This window comes from Phocoena phocoena, chromosome 10 (genome assembly GCF_963924675.1).
Source record: "Phocoena phocoena chromosome 10, mPhoPho1.1, whole genome shotgun sequence".
NCBI lineage: Eukaryota > Metazoa > Chordata > Mammalia > Artiodactyla > Phocoenidae > Phocoena > Phocoena phocoena.
The window spans coordinates 101809745-101827541 of record NC_089228.1 but is presented as its reverse complement, the minus strand read 5'-3'; the positions used below and the strand labels follow the sequence as shown (position 1 = coordinate 101827541).

The 17797-nt window shown below is 42.3% G+C and overlaps 1 protein-coding gene across 3 annotated transcripts in view; it reads left to right on the top strand.

Moving 5' to 3' along the window:
- FARS2 (phenylalanyl-tRNA synthetase 2, mitochondrial) overlaps positions 1-17797 on the top strand; it is a 383626-nt gene that overhangs the window by 68845 nt on the left and 296984 nt on the right. For 2 of the 3 annotated variants that reach the window (XM_065886072.1, XM_065886070.1), the window contains exon 1: positions 6973-7593. In XM_065886072.1, coding sequence (XP_065742144.1) covers positions 6973-7593 — 621 coding nt within the window. Of the gene's footprint in view, positions 1-3967; positions 3980-6964; positions 7594-17797 lie in introns of those variants that run through there. The other variant, XM_065886071.1, reaches the window with a different exon arrangement.

Below are 17797 nucleotides of genomic sequence, written 5' to 3'. Positions count from 1 at the left end.
GTGTATTAAAGATTTCATTGACGGGTACCATTGAGAAACATCTGTTTGGCATAAGAGCCAGTATTATCAATTTCCTAGAAAATCTAAACGTCTTGGGGGAAAAAAGCATTGACTGATTGGCACTGTGCTTCTGACAGTTGATTTATAGCTAGGGAAAGGAATTTGGAAAGGCAAAGAAGTTTTTTATATGCCAAGCATTTCATCTGTGGAAAACGAAGAATGTTGCCCACCGTCCCGTTCTACAAGTATCATGTCATTAGCCACTGCAGTTGCTGACCTGTCCAGTGGTTAAGGCTCCACGCTCCCAGTGCAGGGGGCATGGGTTCGATCTCTGGTCAGGGAAAATTCCACATGCCATGCAGCCAAAAAAAAATTACAATACAGTACACCCTGGAGGGAATTCAGGGTGAAGATCACAATGAAGCACTCTCTGTGCCGGGAAAGCAGGCAATATTTTGGGCCTCTCGGCCCTTAGATAGTTAGAAATATTTCAGGAGAAATTTTTTTTTAATGCTAACCATCATCTGAACCTCAGCAAGTCATAGTATTTATTTATTTATTTTTGGCCGTGTTGGGTCTTGGTTTCAGTGCGAGGGCTTTCTCTAGTTGTGGCAAGCGGGGGCCGCTCTTCATCGCAGTGCGCAGGCCTCACTGTCGCGGCCTCTCTTGTTGCTGAGCACAGGCTCCAGACGCACAGGCTCAGTAGTTGTGGCTCACGGGCCTAGTTGCTCCGCGGCACGTGGGATCTTCCCAGACCAGGGCTCGAACCCGTGTCCCCTGCATTAGCAGGCAGATTCTCAACCACTGCGTCACCAGGGACGCCCCCAGGTGAAATTTTTTATGAACTGTATTCTTGCATCTTCCCTTTACTTAGAAAAGCACTTAAAGTTCATTAACTGAACTAATATTCCTTGTGACTAGTGGTAACCTCGTAGCGAGGTGTATGCTTGATTGCACGTACCCCTTCACCAAAATTGCGTATATATTGGCTTCTCCCTCTGCTTCTTAGAAGCAGTTTCTCAGAGTCACTTGAGAGAATGTCTCCTGGACCACAGTCCTCAGTAAGTCCTCAGATAAACCCGAAACTCACAGCTCTCACGTTGTGCATTTCCTTCCGAAGTGGACACCTGTGTTGTTAAAAGTAATCTCTTACCTGGTCACTGAATGCAGTTAATTAAACTACAGCAGCGCTACGTTTATATTGGCATTATTCTTTTGTTTGTTTGTTTTTTTGTTATTGTTTTTTAACACCTTTATTGGAGTATAATTGCTTTACAATGGTGTATTAGTTTCTGCTGTATAACAAAGTGAACCAGCTATACATATACATACATCCCCATAACTCCTCCCTCTTAAGTCTCCTTCCCACCCTCCCTATCCCACCCCTCTAGATGGTCACAAAGCACCGAGCTGATCTCCCTGTGCTATGCAGCTGCTTCCCACTAGCTATCTATTTTACATTTGGTAGTGTATATATGTCCATATATTGGCATTATTCTTGATACAATTATGAGTGGGTTTAATACAACCTATTACAATGGCTAGAACTCAACTCGCCATATTTTTAAATAACTTTTTCTTATAATAATTCAACTATTTCAAAATAACAGGTTTAATAAAAAATGTAATAGATGTCCATTTAGAAAATTTAGAACTATAAAAATAGAAAATAAGGACCAGGGATTATAGCCATTGAATCTTACATAGTTCTTCCACGGTTTCTAAATATAGTAAGTGTGTATTTATATATATATATATTTACATAGTTAAGATCATATCATACATTTTTATTTTCTATTTATCACTTTGTAAGTATGTAGTTATGTCATTAAAGCTCTTTGTAGCCATTATACTTTATGACTGTACAATGTTTTACTGTATGGTTCTACTATAATTTACTTAATATCCCCCTCTCTGGGGAAAGTTTATGTTGTTTGTAATTTTTCTGTATTATAAATCACACTGTAATGAAACTTCCTTGTGTTTCACTTCTGTCTTAATTTACATTATTTCTTGTGATAATTCCTTGAAGGGTAGTTACCGTGCCAAAGGGTATGAACAGGCTTAAGTCTCTTGCTAGTGCTAAATGGCTGCCCAGAAAGGCTGCACCAGTAGCACAGGGAACGGCCTTTTTAGAGACATTTTCTTTGCATTCAGCAGGAGCAAAAACACTCTTTGCCTGCTCTTTTTGAGCAAAAGTTAATGGAAATTGGCTGTTTCCCTGCCATTATTTAGTCCAGTACAGTATATAAGCTGTGTGTTAACTGGGCCCAGCTTCATTTTTCTGGGTAGATGCTGTTTCAGCCCTGTCTCTGCAGGTTAATGGGACGCACCCGATCTCTTTTGCGTGGCCGTAACCACATGTGGGTCACATTTGGCCCTTTCCGGTAAGCTAACTGTGCCTTAGAGAAATTACCACTAATTAGTTCTCCTTTACACACAAGACTGAGGGAGATTGAAGGAAGGACTGTTTAAACCGCTGCAAAATTCATTCATTCTAACAGACAAAATAACATTTACTTGGTGAATGTTGAGATTGTACAGAATATTTTTCTTTATAAGTCTAAAGCTTTCCTTGGGAGATCGGGGTCATCTATTGAAAGTTCCCTTAACTTCCTTTCTTTCGGTCTCAGAAGTTTTAAAATATTTTTAATCCATTTTCTCATTGGTAACCTCCTTCATTTTTATATGTTCCATTCATGTAAACCCGTTATAATCTGACTTCTGTCTTCACCCAGCCATTGAAATTGCCCTGTTGATGGTCATCTTGTCAAATAGTTCTTTACTTTGCCCCCTGCCTAACATCTTTGCTACATTTGATCCTGTTGGCCAATTTCCTTTCCATCCTTTTCTGTTTTCCCACTTTCTCTTCTCCCTTCTTCTTCTGCCTGGTGTCAGGTGTAGTGCTAGCCTCTGAGTGCGCGGTCATTTGGGAAAGAGAGGGGTTGTGTGTCTTCTACTCTCAAGAACCACATAGTCTAGCAGGAAGACAGACAGTTGGTAATAATACAGCATATTAAGAATTGTATATACAGTGGCACTTGGTTCAGAAATAACCTTGGTTTCCTTCTAGAAACTTCCTGTCCTAGGTTCTGTGAGAACCCTTTGGTTCTTTTACTCTTTATATATCCTTCTTAAAGAGGATAATTGCCAAGAGCTCTGTCTTTTGCCCATTTCTGCTGTTACTCTCACTTTCCAATGGGTTCTTTGCTTACGACATTAACTCTTACCTCTATACAAACAAATCCCAAGGTCTCCATTGCTAGTACTGAGCTCTTACCTTATTTGCAAACCTCAGACTGGGTCCTAGAAATTGTAAGATGGGTCTGTCACCCGTACTTAACTTCAACACGTCCAAAGTTGTTTCCCTCTCGAACCAAAGACACACATGTGGAAATCATTTGGACAAACAAACAAATAAAATTCATCCCGTGTTCTCTGTCCCAGTGGTATTGCTTTCTCTGTTACCTGGTCTCTAGAAGACTATGGGCCATTTTTAGCCTTTAATTCAACTTATCTTGTGTCTTACGTACTAGACAATGAGTTGACTGCATTATGAACAGGATGCGGTGTAATCCTTTTACTATGAGGTAGGTATTATTTTCTGTATCTATACATGAGAAGCTTGAGGGCCGAAAAAAGTCAAATGCTGTGTCCAAGGATAATACACAGAGTGCCCAAGGGGCCGGCCTAGGGTTACAGCCCGTGGGTGTCTCTGCTCAGTGTGGCCTTTGCCCGTGATGTTGTACTGACTCTTTTCACGGTCTGTCTCACTATCGCGTCTGTGCCAAAGTTAACACATGTAATATTCACATTTGTACGTTTGTTACTTTCAGCGGCTCTATAATCCACATATATTTGTGACCAGAAGGTATTCTTAGTAATGTGGAAGAACTTTTCAGTGAGTTAAGCTAAAACACGGCTCAGCCAACTTTTTCTGTAAAGGACAAGGTAATAAGTATTTTAGGCCTTGAGGGCGGTACAGTCAACTATTCAGCTCTGACTTCGTAGTGGAAAAGCCTCCACAGACAATATGTAAACAAATGGGCATCACTGGGTTCTTCCAAACATTATTTTCAAAAACAGGGCATGGGCAGTTTTGGCCCGCAGGTCCTGAGTTGAATGGTATTTCATTTCCACCATCGAAGCGAATGTGTTTCCTTTGATTTATTCATGCGTGTATTTAAAATGCACTGAGGTATAATCTAAGTTGCTCAGTTAAGGTAGAAGTTAAGATAGGTAATTACGGAGAAGTAATTTGAATGTAACAGTCTTGGGTCTGTTTTGACTGAGAAATAATTGAGTTGCTCAGAGTTCTGAACTTTGTTCACAGGTAGATGTATGAGTTTTTGCAAGTTACAAGATCTAATTGAGGCCCAGATTCTTTGTAAAATAATAAGAGTAATACTTGCCTCACAGAGTTGTTGGAAGGGTGAAATGGAAAACCACTTTCCATAGAGGCAGGACCATGGTCGGCATTATCTTTCTGGGTCTCCTGTATTTCCCAGATGGACTTTCTCACAGAGAAACTTGACAGAGGAAAGAAGAAAGGCATTTACTTTTCAGATGGCAGTGGGAAATCTAGCATAGTCATTATTCTCTCTCTGTAAGAGATGATAATAAAAAAAAACAAATTGTTTTGGGTGGGGAGAAATGACAGATGAGGGCTGAGCAGATAGATTAAAAAGTCTGAAAACAAGGACAAGAAAAGTAAACTTTCCTTAGCAAGCTAGGGGTGGGGTCAGGAGGACCAAGAAAGGACGTGTGGATGGGGCACCTCGGCGGGAGCAGAGCCTGGGGGTGCAGGTGGGCATGGGCATGTGTGGAGCAGAAACAGAAGAAAGGGGGGTCGGCAGCCCATGAATACGGCCTCAGGAGCACCTTCCCTGGAAGAATCCTGAGCTTGGTAACAGCACACGGCTTTGGAAGGGAGAGACGCTTGTCGTGTCTTGCCAAGGGCGCTGAGCTGGGTCGCTGACGACCGACCAGCGTGACTTAGTGCTGAGACGCAGGAGGCGGCATGGGCATATTTAAAATTTATATCCACTGCAGTGACAGGCCGCTGAGCACTGTGGAGGGAGGAAGATGGATTTCCGCTGAAGTGCAGCCAAAAACACTTTTCGCAACAGCTCTGACAAAATAGTGCCATAAATGAATAAACCCAGAGAGTTTCTGGGTATCTTTGAGAGCTTCTAACGTGACGGCCGTCTCAGACCAAGGGGCTCTCCCCAGGTTTCACGTGTGATTTAACTCGGATCTGGGAGGTCTCGGTTCCATAAGCTGAGTGGGCTGTGCTGCTGGGTACATACCGGCTGTGCTTTGGATGGTCGCTTGGAGCAATGTCATTCCCTCCTAATGCAGTTTATTAGCATGAGGTTAGGTATTTTCTTGGTATGATTGCAGAGTCCTGGAAGTCAAATCACTACCTGGTTGGATGCTTTATAGTTAGCCCAGTGGGTAAAAATGCCAAGTTTTAGAAGACGTTATTTGGCAGATTTAAGTTCATGGTAAATTTTTTATGAACCAAGGGATTTGACCTCTAAAGATCGTCATGCCTGAGATCCCCGAGTCAATTTAAACTTGCTCGTGGGCCAGCAGAGAAGTACCCAGAATCCTTCAGTGTTGTATTAGAGTTTGGGCCGCTATACCTGGATCTTTGTCATCTCATTTTTGATGTGAACAGCCTATGAGTGAGTTCCAGCTGTGAAATCTGGTCCTCTTATTAAATTCTGGGCATTAAAAAGAAGATCTGGTCAATTCGCTGTGTCCTGGCTGCTCTGCGTCTCTTCCCAAGTGAGTTTAGGTCTGCTGGTTTCCTGTGGGTGCCCAGTAGAAAGTTGCTCTTTTACAAAAGAGACATGTAATTGATGGGATCCTGCAATGGTATTAAGTTTAAATGACATGACCAGATGTGAGGACAGAAAAGATTTGCATCTATAAAAATAATTTCAGCTGTCCACTGGTATAGTCTATCACTCTGTGTAGTATTTCCTTAAGTTTTTCATTTTTATTTTATAAAAATCACATAAAAATAACGATTACCTAAATTGGTGTATTTTATTGGAAACATCCAAAAGGAAAGCATTGCTCACATCATCCTGTAATATGGTGAGCTAATCAGAAGTCACATGTTGTCAGGAGTGAGCAGAGCTTGGTGGTTACGAGGGTGAAATGGGCAGGATGGCGTTTCAGACATTCTTCCATCCTTCAGAGACATGGATGTAATCATGGGCTTCCTTTAAGGAATGAGACCCCCAAAAGTAGTCAAAATAAAAGAAAGTCATGGGACTTCCCTGGTGGCGCAGTGGTGAAGAATCCACCTGTCAATGCAGGGGACACAGGTTCAAGCCCTGGTCTGGGAAGATCCCACATGCGTGGAGCAACTAAGCCCGCGAGCCACAACTACTGAGCCTGCGCTCTAGAGCCCGCGAGCCACAACTACTGAAGCCCGCACGCTGAGAGCCCGTGCTCCGCAACAAGAGAAGCCACTGCAGTGAGAAGCCCACGCACCGCAACGAAGAGTAGCCCCCGCTCACCACAACTAGAGCCCGCACGCAGCCAAAAACAAAACAAAATAAATAAATAAAATAAATTAAAAAAGAAAGAAAGTCATCACGTTGATAGTTTTATTCAGCGTGAGGGGTCCGGGACGTGATGTGACCTGATAAGGGAAATTTTCTTTACACTCATGGATCTAAATGTCAGGGGAGGACAGCTAGAGATTAGGGATCTAAGCATGACGTCCGTGATTCTCTTGATGTAGAGCAGAGGGTATAAGCCTCTCTGGGCAGATTACCTTAATTGGCTGTTCTCTCTGAGTGGTGGAGGGGGAGGCAGACATCAGTAGAGTGGTGGGGAGCTGGTGGGGGAGGGGGCCCTCCCGCCCCCCCCCCCCCTTACTTTCTGCAGGGTGAAACATGACTGGTGCTTATGTGTGTGCTCTTTCCAGAACCCGTGAAAGGAGTTGCTGCGATGGTTTGCTGGGCTCTCAGGAGAGCTGCCCATGTGCGCGTCCACCTGGCGAGGAAGGCCAGCGGGGTCTGCCGAGGCCCTGAGCATCAGGCCTCGGGCGCGAGGCCCGCTGCCCCGGAGCCCGCCACCCGGGGAGCCCTCGGGGCCTCGGGCGGCACGGTGGAGCTGCTGGGCAAGTCCTACCCCCAGGATGGCTACAGCAACCTGTCCCGCAAGGTCCTGTCCAGGGTCGGCAGGAACCTGCACAACCGGCCGCATCACCCGCTGTGGCTGATCAAGGAGAGGGTGAAGCAGCACTTCTACGCGCAGTACGTGCGCCGCTCGGGGACGCCCCTCTTCTCTGTCTACGACGACCTCTCCCCGGTGGTCACCACCTGGCAGAACTTCGACAGCCTGCTCGTCCCGGCCGACCACCCCAGCCGGAAGAAGGGTGACAGCTATTACCTGAACGCGACCCACATGCTGCGCGCGCACACGTCCGCGCACCAGTGGGACCTGCTGCGCGCGGGGCTAGACGCCTTCTTGGTGGTGGGCGACGTGTACCGGCGCGACCAGATCGACGCCCAGCACCACCCTGTGTTCCACCAGCTGGAGGCCGTGCGGCTCTTCTCCCGGCACCAGGTGAGTGCGGCTCCTCTCGGGCTTGGAGGACGGCCTGTGTGGTCTCGTGGAGGCCACTGTGGTTTATCTCAGCCAAGCCCCACGGGGTCCTTGACCGTGTTCTGCACCCGTGCGTTATCCATCCTGGGTGGCGTCCTCTGTGTAGGCGGAGCTCAGTGTTTTCTGGCTGATGTGTTGTGTCAGTAGCTGCAGAAATTGGCAGGCCTTTGTTTCCTCGTGTCTGTCCTTTTCCTTCCAGTCCCAACGTGCCTGTCTCTGGGTTTCTTCTTATGAGTGGGTAGTCAGTGGCTCACACTTACCCCCCAATCCCGGATGACTCGAGATGCAGCCCTGAGACCCGTAGTCTGGTTACCCCACATCTCAGTTAGCGGAGGTTAATTACATGTTCCCGGAGTTAGGCACAAATGAATTTCTTAGGTAGCCCGGGGACTGGTGGTTTAGTGGCTGAGACTGTAAGCTGTCTTCTTGTCCCACACTCTTTCCTTACCGTCCCCTGCTTTACACCTGTGGGTGCTTTACAGTTTTTCTTTTTGAGACATTTTCATTATTGCTCTTCTTGAAGTATGTGTTTGGATGCATAGAGCCTTTTTGATCAGGAAATCTGATATTCTGGCCATTCTCAAAAGCACCCAACTCCTTGCATCTGTTAGCTGACATCCTAATATGTTGTGCGCAGCTTTTTTCTTTTTTTTTTTGGCAATTTATGAATATTCCTTAAAGCTTGAGTCTATTTCCTAAAAAAGTGCAGTATCACTTGTCTTTCATTAACATATTTTAAAACCGTCTCCGTTTTTATGTGAGAAACAAATGGAATTAATGAGGCATTACTCCTATAGTACCTCTTCCAAACATGTTCACTGAAACAGGGGGAATAATTGTTACAAAACTCCTTCCCACAAAACACCAGGTTAGTGGGTTGTCGGATATGAGCAGGAACAGTATAGGATCCTCAGGCTGGTGAGTAACCGCCGTGTGTTGTGTTAAATGAGTCGTGTTTTAGGAGAGAGGGCCGTTAGCTTCAGGATGTGCTGCCTTCCTGGGAATTCGTGATAATTCAGAAATAGGTATTAGCTTTACACAAAAGGCCACCCAGGCTCGATCCCAGAGCTGCTTGGATGAGCGCTTTTGCTACTAGGAAAAGCTGACTATTTTCTATGTTAGGAGTAATAACTATTAACAAGGATACAGATTTATTAGGAAACAAAAGGGAAATGGACAAAGACACGTCGAAGTCTGGGAAATATGACCAAGTGATGGAATGTCACCTACAGCTAATGAGCCAGCGGAGGTGTGACACCAGTGACAAGGTGTCCAGGTCACGGCAGTGGCAGGTACACAGCCCAGTTTATCTCATTACAAAAATGAGCAAGGACGGTGCTCCCTGGCTGGTAAGCCTGCAAGCCGTGGGAATGGCAGAGGAGAGGAGGCTGCGAGACACACACTGGTGTGTTAGTGGTGGAAAAAATCCAGGCTCCCTTAGATGGTGGGAAACAGGGAGTGGGTTCGGAATTAACCTCATCTCATTTCACACTTGTGCGGGGTCTGGTCCAGTTTAGCAGCGAGCAAGCGTGGCTCGTTTTCGGATGATGTGACTGTATATTCTGCTTCTAGTTAGAAAGATTACACACGCACACACGTACATGTATGTGTCTAAGAATATAGTTTGATAAAGTAATTCCACGTGCCGTGTTTCATTTACTCCTCGTAATAAAAACCTGTGAGACAGATTATTTCCACTTCAACCACGAGGAATCTGAAGCCCCAGTAGGTTAGCGACTTGCCCAGTATTACCCAGCCAGCTGGTGGCAGAGTCAACCCTGAACTTCACCTGTTCTACTGTGGTCTGTTGCTTTTCATAGAGGAACTGCTTGGGACCCAAGCGGGGCTTTAGTTCCAGGAACGGTGAGGGGGAGAGAGGGGTGGAGTTTTGTGGATTCCTGGCCTCAGCTAAAGTGTTGGTACTAAGTCTGACCTAATCTTAAATCTCAAAAAAATTTGTTTCCTTCTTTCAGTTTATTACCCTATGAATAGGATTTTTTTCAATAGTTTTAATCATGCTACATATATAATTTATAAAACTATATTGTCATCTAAAGTTTTCCTCTTATTTCATAATCTCGGTAATCATTGTTTTCATCACTACATGGTATGTTTCAGCAAGGAGGAAAGTGCATAGAGAGGTATGGGGTAAAGGAACAAGGATAAACACAGAAATGGATGAACTATGACAATGTATATTTTATTTAACTATTAATTGTGAATAAAACCCTTCTGTGTTTCGAGACAAGGTAAGATGTATCAGTATTTACAAATATAAATGTGTTAAATTTACCAATTTAAAGACATACATTATCAGACTGGACATTTTTCAATTAGAGAAACCTGAAGTAGAATCACACCAGAGGTTGAGAGTAAAGGGCAGGAAAATATATATCAAGCAAATACTTACTAAAGGAAATCTGGTTAAAGCAATTATTAATATTAGATAGAATAGAATATATGGAAGAAATATTAACTATGAATAAAGAGGGATAATACATCGACCAGGATGCTTTATGACTTAGGAATTTTAATGTGCCCAACATCATAGCCGTAATATAGAAACCAAAACTGAAGAAATAAAAGTTGAGTTTGACAAATTCATAGTCATAGTAGAAGATTTTAAATGACCTCAATCAAAAACCAATGGAGTAAGCAGACAAAATGAGTAAAGATACAGGAAATCTGAAAAATATGGTTAAGAAGCTTGATTATGTTTAAAATGCTGTAACTGTGTGTGTGTGTGTGTGTGTGTGTGTGTGTGTGTGTGTGTATTTCTGTGTGTTTGGGCAGACAGACAGACATATACATAAATCCTGTACCCAAGAGCTGGAGGTATATAGTCACATGGAATAACTTAAAAAAATAAGGGGCTTCCCTAGTGGTTCATTGGTTAATAATCCGCATGCCAATGCAGGGGACACGGGTTCGAGCCCTGGTCCGGGAAGATCCCACATGCCGAGGAGCAACTAAGCCCATGCGCCCCACAGCTACTGAGCCTGCGCTCTAGAGCCCGCGTGCCACAACTACTGAAGCCCGCATGCCTGGAGCCCGTGCTCCACAACAAGAGAAGCCACCGCAATGAGGAGCCCGTGCACCGCAACAAAGAGTAGCCCCTGCTTGCCGCAACTAGAGAAAGCCTGCGTGCAGCAACGAAGACCCAACGCAGCCAAAAATAAATAAATAAATAAATTTATTAAAAAAAAAAAACATGTTGACAGTTGAAGTCATAAACAAATGTCAAAGAATCAGTAACATTAATAGAACCATGCCTGACTACAATGTAGTTGATGTAGAAAGCAGTAAGAAAAGGCTAATAAAAGTTTCCATATCCTCAGCCATCTAAAAATTCACAACTATAGATTCATGGGTTAAAGAGAAATATTAGGATATATCAAAAGTTACTTATCACTCACCAACAATGAAAATACTCACTTCAAACTGCTCGGGCATGGGGGAAATAGTCACTTTATTATGTAGGAACTTGGTCAACCCACTTAACTTGTACCATCACAGTTAACATTAATAAAGCAAAATGGACGGGATGCAGCTAAAAAAAAGTACGGGCCATACATTTCGTTTTAAATATATTATTAAAAGAAATTAAAACCCTGCTAAAAGCAAACAACATTGTTCTCAAAAGTGGGAATTGGGTTGTATAGTTTTTAGTAGTCCCAAGTCTTAAAAAGCAGACACAGCACCTGGAATAGCAGAACCCCAAACCACAGACAACTCCCCAACACCCTGGCTGACAGCGTCTCGCTAAGCGCTTCACCGCTGGCTGGCAGATCTGCTCTGTGTCAGAAACTGAGGCGGTGGGGGAAGCCGGGGGCCGAGAAGAGGAGAACTTCCTTAGGAGTCTTCCAGAGAACAAACTGTGGGAACCAGATTGACTAGAGGGGTTTGACATTAAGTTCTGGTGGTAACACTGTTCACCAGTGGCCACTACCATCACAGAAAGCGGGGCAGCCAGACTTACGTGTCTCCTGATGGAAGAATATAATGCCACCTGTGAGGTCCTGCCAAAAACTTTGGACCTAAATCAGTTCAAATAGCTAGATACAACAACCAAATTTATAGGAGATACAGAGGACAGAGAAACACATTAAACGATACCATGTAGATGTGATAAGCAAAATCCAGCCTGGCGAAATTCTACAGCAATGTTCCTCAAGATGAGATCTGCATAATGAAATAAGTACAAGAATCAGAAGTAAGTGATTAGAAATGTTTAGACCGTCATAGTCAAGCCTGTTGTCAGAGGACTTCTGTGGCTCTGCATGCAGACTGGTCCAGGTGTTCCCAGATGCTCTTGGTGAGCTGCATGTGCTCAGTCTGGGTGGTGGTTTTGTGCAGTAACACCGTGTATCATTTCGAGACCGATTAGAAATCTAAAACTGTCTCTTTACCGTAGACAGTTTGAGAAGCACTGTTCTACAGGATAAATGATTCAGTTTCTTCAAATAAAAGCAAGGAAAACAAAAGGGGAAAACAGTAGATGGTGCCTATAGGTTAAAAGGACAGATCTCAGTCACTCACAATGTGTAGATCCTATCAAGAGAAAACACCTTTCAAGAAAAAAAGATTTGAGACCATTGGAAATTTGAACACCAACTGAATATTTGAATTTAAGGAGTTCTTTATTTTTACTTTTCTAAGGTATAACAATGGTAGTGTATTTTTTACAGTCATTCTCTTTCAGAGATACATATTGAAATACACGTGAGCAAAATGATGTCTGGATTTTCTTCAAAATAATGGGGGGTAGGTGTCTGGGGATGAATGTAAGAGGATTGGTCATGAATTGTCAATTATTGAAGCCGGGTGTTGGATACATGATGAATCCAACATTATCCTTTCTATTTTTGTATGTGTTTGAAATTTTCCTAATAAAAGTTCGAAGAAAAAGACTGAAGGAAAACATTGGGATCAGTCAGTCTGTCAATAAAAAAAAAAAATTTTGCTGAACATGAACTGGGATCCGGGGCTGTAAGAAGGTATCACACAGTCACGAGAAGGTCTCTGGTTTCACGGGGAAGACAACAGTTAAGATTAAAAAAATAACGGGAGGTGGGAGATACTAAACACTAGAGCGTGAGCACAGGTTACATTCAGTAGAAAACTGAAACCGATTAAATCTAGAATTAATAGCCTCTCTTCCATCATTCTGAGGTGATTTTACTGTGAGGTTTTATAAAATCTGAAAGACTTGTAGTCTTTCTCAAAAAATAGAAAAAGAGGGACCTATCAAACTCATTTCATGTTAGACTTGTTAATATATTAGATAATAAAGATAATATTAGAGGTTTCATCTTTGTGAACACAGATTATTCTCATTTTTAATGAACAGATACAGAATTATTAAATGAAATGTTTGCAAATGTAATTTGTTGGAGTATTGTGTCCTACCACATTATTACTATGCATGTATTACATTATATGATATTAACTGATACAAGGGGAAAAAGCATGTGATCACCTCAGTAGATGTGGGAAAATCATTTGGTGGCATTTAATGTTTTAGGACATTAAAAAAGCATTTGATGACATTAATATGATAAAAACTTTTAGCAAGCTAGGAACAGAAGGGAACTTCCTTAACATTATGAATGATATTTGTCAAGCACTCACAGCATACATCATAATTAGTGGTGAATCATTATAAACAGTCCCATCAAATTAGCAACAATTCAGGGTTGCTTGCCATCACTGTGTGGGAGGTTCTAGTTTATGCAGTAAACCAGAAAGAGAAATGAAGATCTAAGCATTGGGAAACATGAGATAAAGCTGCCTCATTTATGGATGACATGATGGGCTACCTAGGAAATTGACTAGAATATCCAGATCAATTATTAGTGCTAATAAGAGAGTTCGCAGTGCTGTTGGATACAAAGACAATATACAAAAATATATTTCTTATCTACCGGTAACAGCCAGTTAGAAAATAAAATGGAATAAAGATTTTACTCATAACATCAACCAAAACTTCGAAGAATCTAGGTGTCATTGTTGCAGAAGATGTTCAAGGTACTTGTAGATAAAATTATCAGATATTATTAAAAGACGTAAAGGAAGAAGAGACAAAGGAAAGGAAGGAGAGACAAAGGAGCGATATACCATGTTCCTAGATTCATGAAGATGACAGCTTTCCCAAAATCAATCTATAAATTCATCGTAAATCTAACAAAAATGTCTTCTGCGTGTTTTGGAGAAGTTGAAGGACTGATTTTCAAATTTATAGGAAGAGCCAGTTTACAAATAGCCAGAAAAAAATTTAAGAGCACCAGTGTAAGGGGACATGCCTTACCAAGCATCAAGCCTCATAATGCTCCAGTTATTAAGATGGTTTTGCATTGGCACAAGTTTAGTCAAATAGAGAACTTTGAAACAGCTCTCCTCATATTTGGGAGTTCGTTTTCATTATAAAATGGAAGTGATGTTAATAAGTGGGGAGATGATGGATTCCACATGAATTGCTCTGAGACAGTTGTCTGTAGAGGAAAGAACACTTGGTCTCTACCTCACACCAAATGCAAAATTCAACTCCGGATGGTTTCACAATCCATTTGTGAAAAGGAAGTCTTCAAAACTTGAGAAGAAAATACAAGAGATTATTGTTATCACCTTGGGGGTAGAACACAGTCTCTTAAATCGAGAATTCCTAAACAAGAAAAATCCTTAGTGGAAGAAAAACTTTAAAGTTGACTGCGTTAAGGTAAAACTTAACACCTAATAAAAGAATTCTTAAACGAAGTTAAAAGGCAAGCATCAGGCTGGGTGGAGAGATCTGCTAGGCATATAACTAACAAAGGATTCGTGTTGATCAAATATAAAGGTCTCAGTATGATAAAAAGAATCCAGTAGGAAAAAATCGGAAATACCAAGAGTTGGCCGATATGTGGAGCCATGAGAACGCTCTGAGGGAGCATAAAACCCACACCTGGAGCCCCACTCTCAGGTGTATAGTTCAGCTGCGTCTTGAGTGCTTCTATCAGCAGATAGATGAGAATGTTCATAGCACTATCAATATGGTACGGTGTTCATATATTTGTGAAAATGAATAAATCACAACCAAATACATTAACATGAATAAATATAGAAAGTAGCATCAGGTGAAGAAAGTCTTAAAAGCTTACATTGTATGATTGCATTTATGGAAAGTTTAAGACATGGGCAGAGCTAACCAATATATTATTTTGGGGTTTGTGCATGTGTGGACAAGTTGTGGAAAGCAAGGGAATAATTTAAACATTAAGTTGGGTTGTTACCTCTACAAGGAGTGGGAGGGGATTGTGATCAGATACGGACATGCAAGGGGCTGCAAAGTTTTTGGTACTATTCTCTTTTCTGAAAATGGATATGGGTGGTGAGCAAACATGTATGTGCTTTTATTACTATTTAAAATGACATACATTTTTTATAAATCAATCGTGTAATTTTTTTTAAGAAAGAAAAATGGGCAAAGAACATTAACAGCCTGTTGATGGAAGAAGCATGAGATCAAGGATCGGTTTTATTGGTAAATAAGAAAATGCAAATTAAAGCAACCAGATATTCTTACAAACCGATTAGATTAGCAAAATTTAATAATCTTGACAATACCGAGTATCTAGAGGAACCATAAATCTTACACCCTTCGACGGGGAGTGTATGTAGTTGCCACCACTTTGTAGAGTTATTTGGTAGTTTTCCTTTTTTTTTTTTTTTTCTTTCTTTCTTTCTCAAATTGTGCGCTCTGGCATTTTTCTTTTAAGTGTTACAAATAAAGGACAATGGGCTCTAATTGTGCATTGAGTACTTCACAGCAGTTAACATAAATAAACTAGAGGTACCATGTCAACTTGGATGAGGTTTTAATAAAACGTTGAGAGAAGCAAATAAATTATGAGTGATACTAAACTAGGATATCTTTCTAATAGGTATTTCAAAATAAGCCCAACAATACGTGCTCTCACTGTGCGCTTAGTCTGTGCTCCCTCCCTCTCTCTGTCTGCGTGCACTAGCTCCAGCTCCTCCTCAACACACACACATGCACGCACACCACAGCCACACAGTTTTTTTGTTACATAAATATGTAGGTACCACACGGTTTTTTTGTTACATAAATTTGTAGGTAGGTGTGAAAAAGGTACATGGGAACGATAAACACCGAAAGCAAGACAGTGATTTCCTGTGAGGTGAAGGCAGGGCGAGTGGTGGTGGCACAGACGTCATCAGTGTTTGCAAAGGAATCAAGGTGTTATGGATTTTTGGAGCGTAGAAGGATCTCTGAGACTGAAAAGTTTGAGAACCACTGTTCTATAGCTTCGAAACTAAATTTTTGGAAAACATTTATTGAGACATTTATTTTTGCAAAAGATAGCAGATTTCATGTGTTTGCTGGACCCACTGGAGGGAGCCCATATGAATCCTGTACCCATTTAATCTGATTTAAATATATTAATTAAAAAGTACACACCTGGACCAGTGCTCGAAGAAGCTCCACTTTCCTTTGGTCTCCGGAGATGCCTGTCCTGTCTCGCTGGTGGTGCCCTGTTCAGGGGGCCTGCGAATGCACGGGGTGGGCAGGGGGTGGGCAGGAGGCAGACATTCTGCAGTTTACTCTCCACTCTTGGCTGCAGCGGCTTTGTTTCCTCCGTGTCTCTATCCCTGTTGGATGATTTCCTCTGGGTCAGTGTTATCCAGGGTCTATTACATACACTTGTGCAAGTGATAGTTTATTCACGCTGAGCCTTCCTTCCTGCCTAGTCCCGTCTTCATTATTGTAAAAAAAAAAATTCTCAACACTACGTTTCTTCCTCCCTTCCTTTCCCCCTTCTCCCCTCCCCCTTTCTTTTTTTTTTTTTTTGGGTAAATTTATTTATTTTTGTCTGCCTTGAATGTTTTGAAATTTTTACTGGCCTACGAAATACAAAACTTTAGGTCTTAATAACTGAAGATGTGGTGATATTATGGAGAAGTTGTAAATATTTTATAATTAATATATGATTCATGAATATTCACACAGAAACAAAGGAGCATATTTTCGTAGAAGAGATAAATGAAGCTGTATAGAGAAGTAAGCTTTTTATTCCTATTAGTTTTTTTTTTTTTTTTTTGGCTGCATTGGGTCTTCGTTGCTGCGCGCGGGCTCTCTCTAACTGCGGTCGTGCGAGCTCTCTCTAACTGCGGTGAGCGGGGGCTACTCTTCGTTGTGGTGCACGGGCTTCTCATTGCGGTGGCTTCTCGTTGCAGAGCACGGGCTGTAGGCACGCGGGCTTCAGTAGTTGTGACACATGGGCTCAGTAGGTGTGGCTCATGAGCTCTAGAGTGCAAGCTCAGTAGTTGTGACGCACGGGCTTAGTTGCTCCGTGGCATGTGGGATCTTCCTGGACCAGGGCTTGAACCTGTGTCCCCTGCATTGGCAGGTGGATTCTTAACCACTGTGACACCAGGGAAGTCCTGAGAAGTAAGCTTTTGCTATAATTTTGACCACAACGATTGCTATATACTACTTCATCACGATGTCTGTGTGAAGTTCATATCCCACCCCACGCCCCTTTTTATAAGTGATCACTGTTGCTCCCCATTTCCCCCTGTAGGAGTGCGGGTAAGGGACTTCTCCATAGACTTGTCTGCAATGGCTCAATCCTGGTGGAGTAGACATCCTTCATTACAAACAACCCCTTTAGCCTCTATCGTGGTCCATCCTTGTTAGAAAACCACTCTCATTTATCATTAGAAAATTTTAATTTTTCTCCCTTTGATACTCTCTCCCACTTTACAGATGGTTCATTTGAGCCCTACTGTTCCTGGGCTGCTTTTCCCGGGCTCCCCCAGTGTCAGCCTTGTGGTGATCCAAGCACAGTCTCTTTCTTCTTGCTCTCTACCCCGAATCACTCTTCTGCCCTTCAGTGAATGACAGGTTTTATTCTGCACCATGTGGTGATTGGGTTTCCTTAATAGCCTCACGTGGAGTGGGCTTTACCGAAGGCGTTTTTATTTGGCCTTGATAGATTATAGTCACCACGTTTCCCTAATCTCTTCCTGAAAATCTTTTAGGAAGGACTCCCCCTGTCAGAGACACACTTACACTGAAATGGCTTTTCTGTTTTAAAATTCTTTTTCTCTACCCAAATGTTTACTCTGGTATATCTCTTGACAGTGAAGCAAAAGGTGGCTGGTC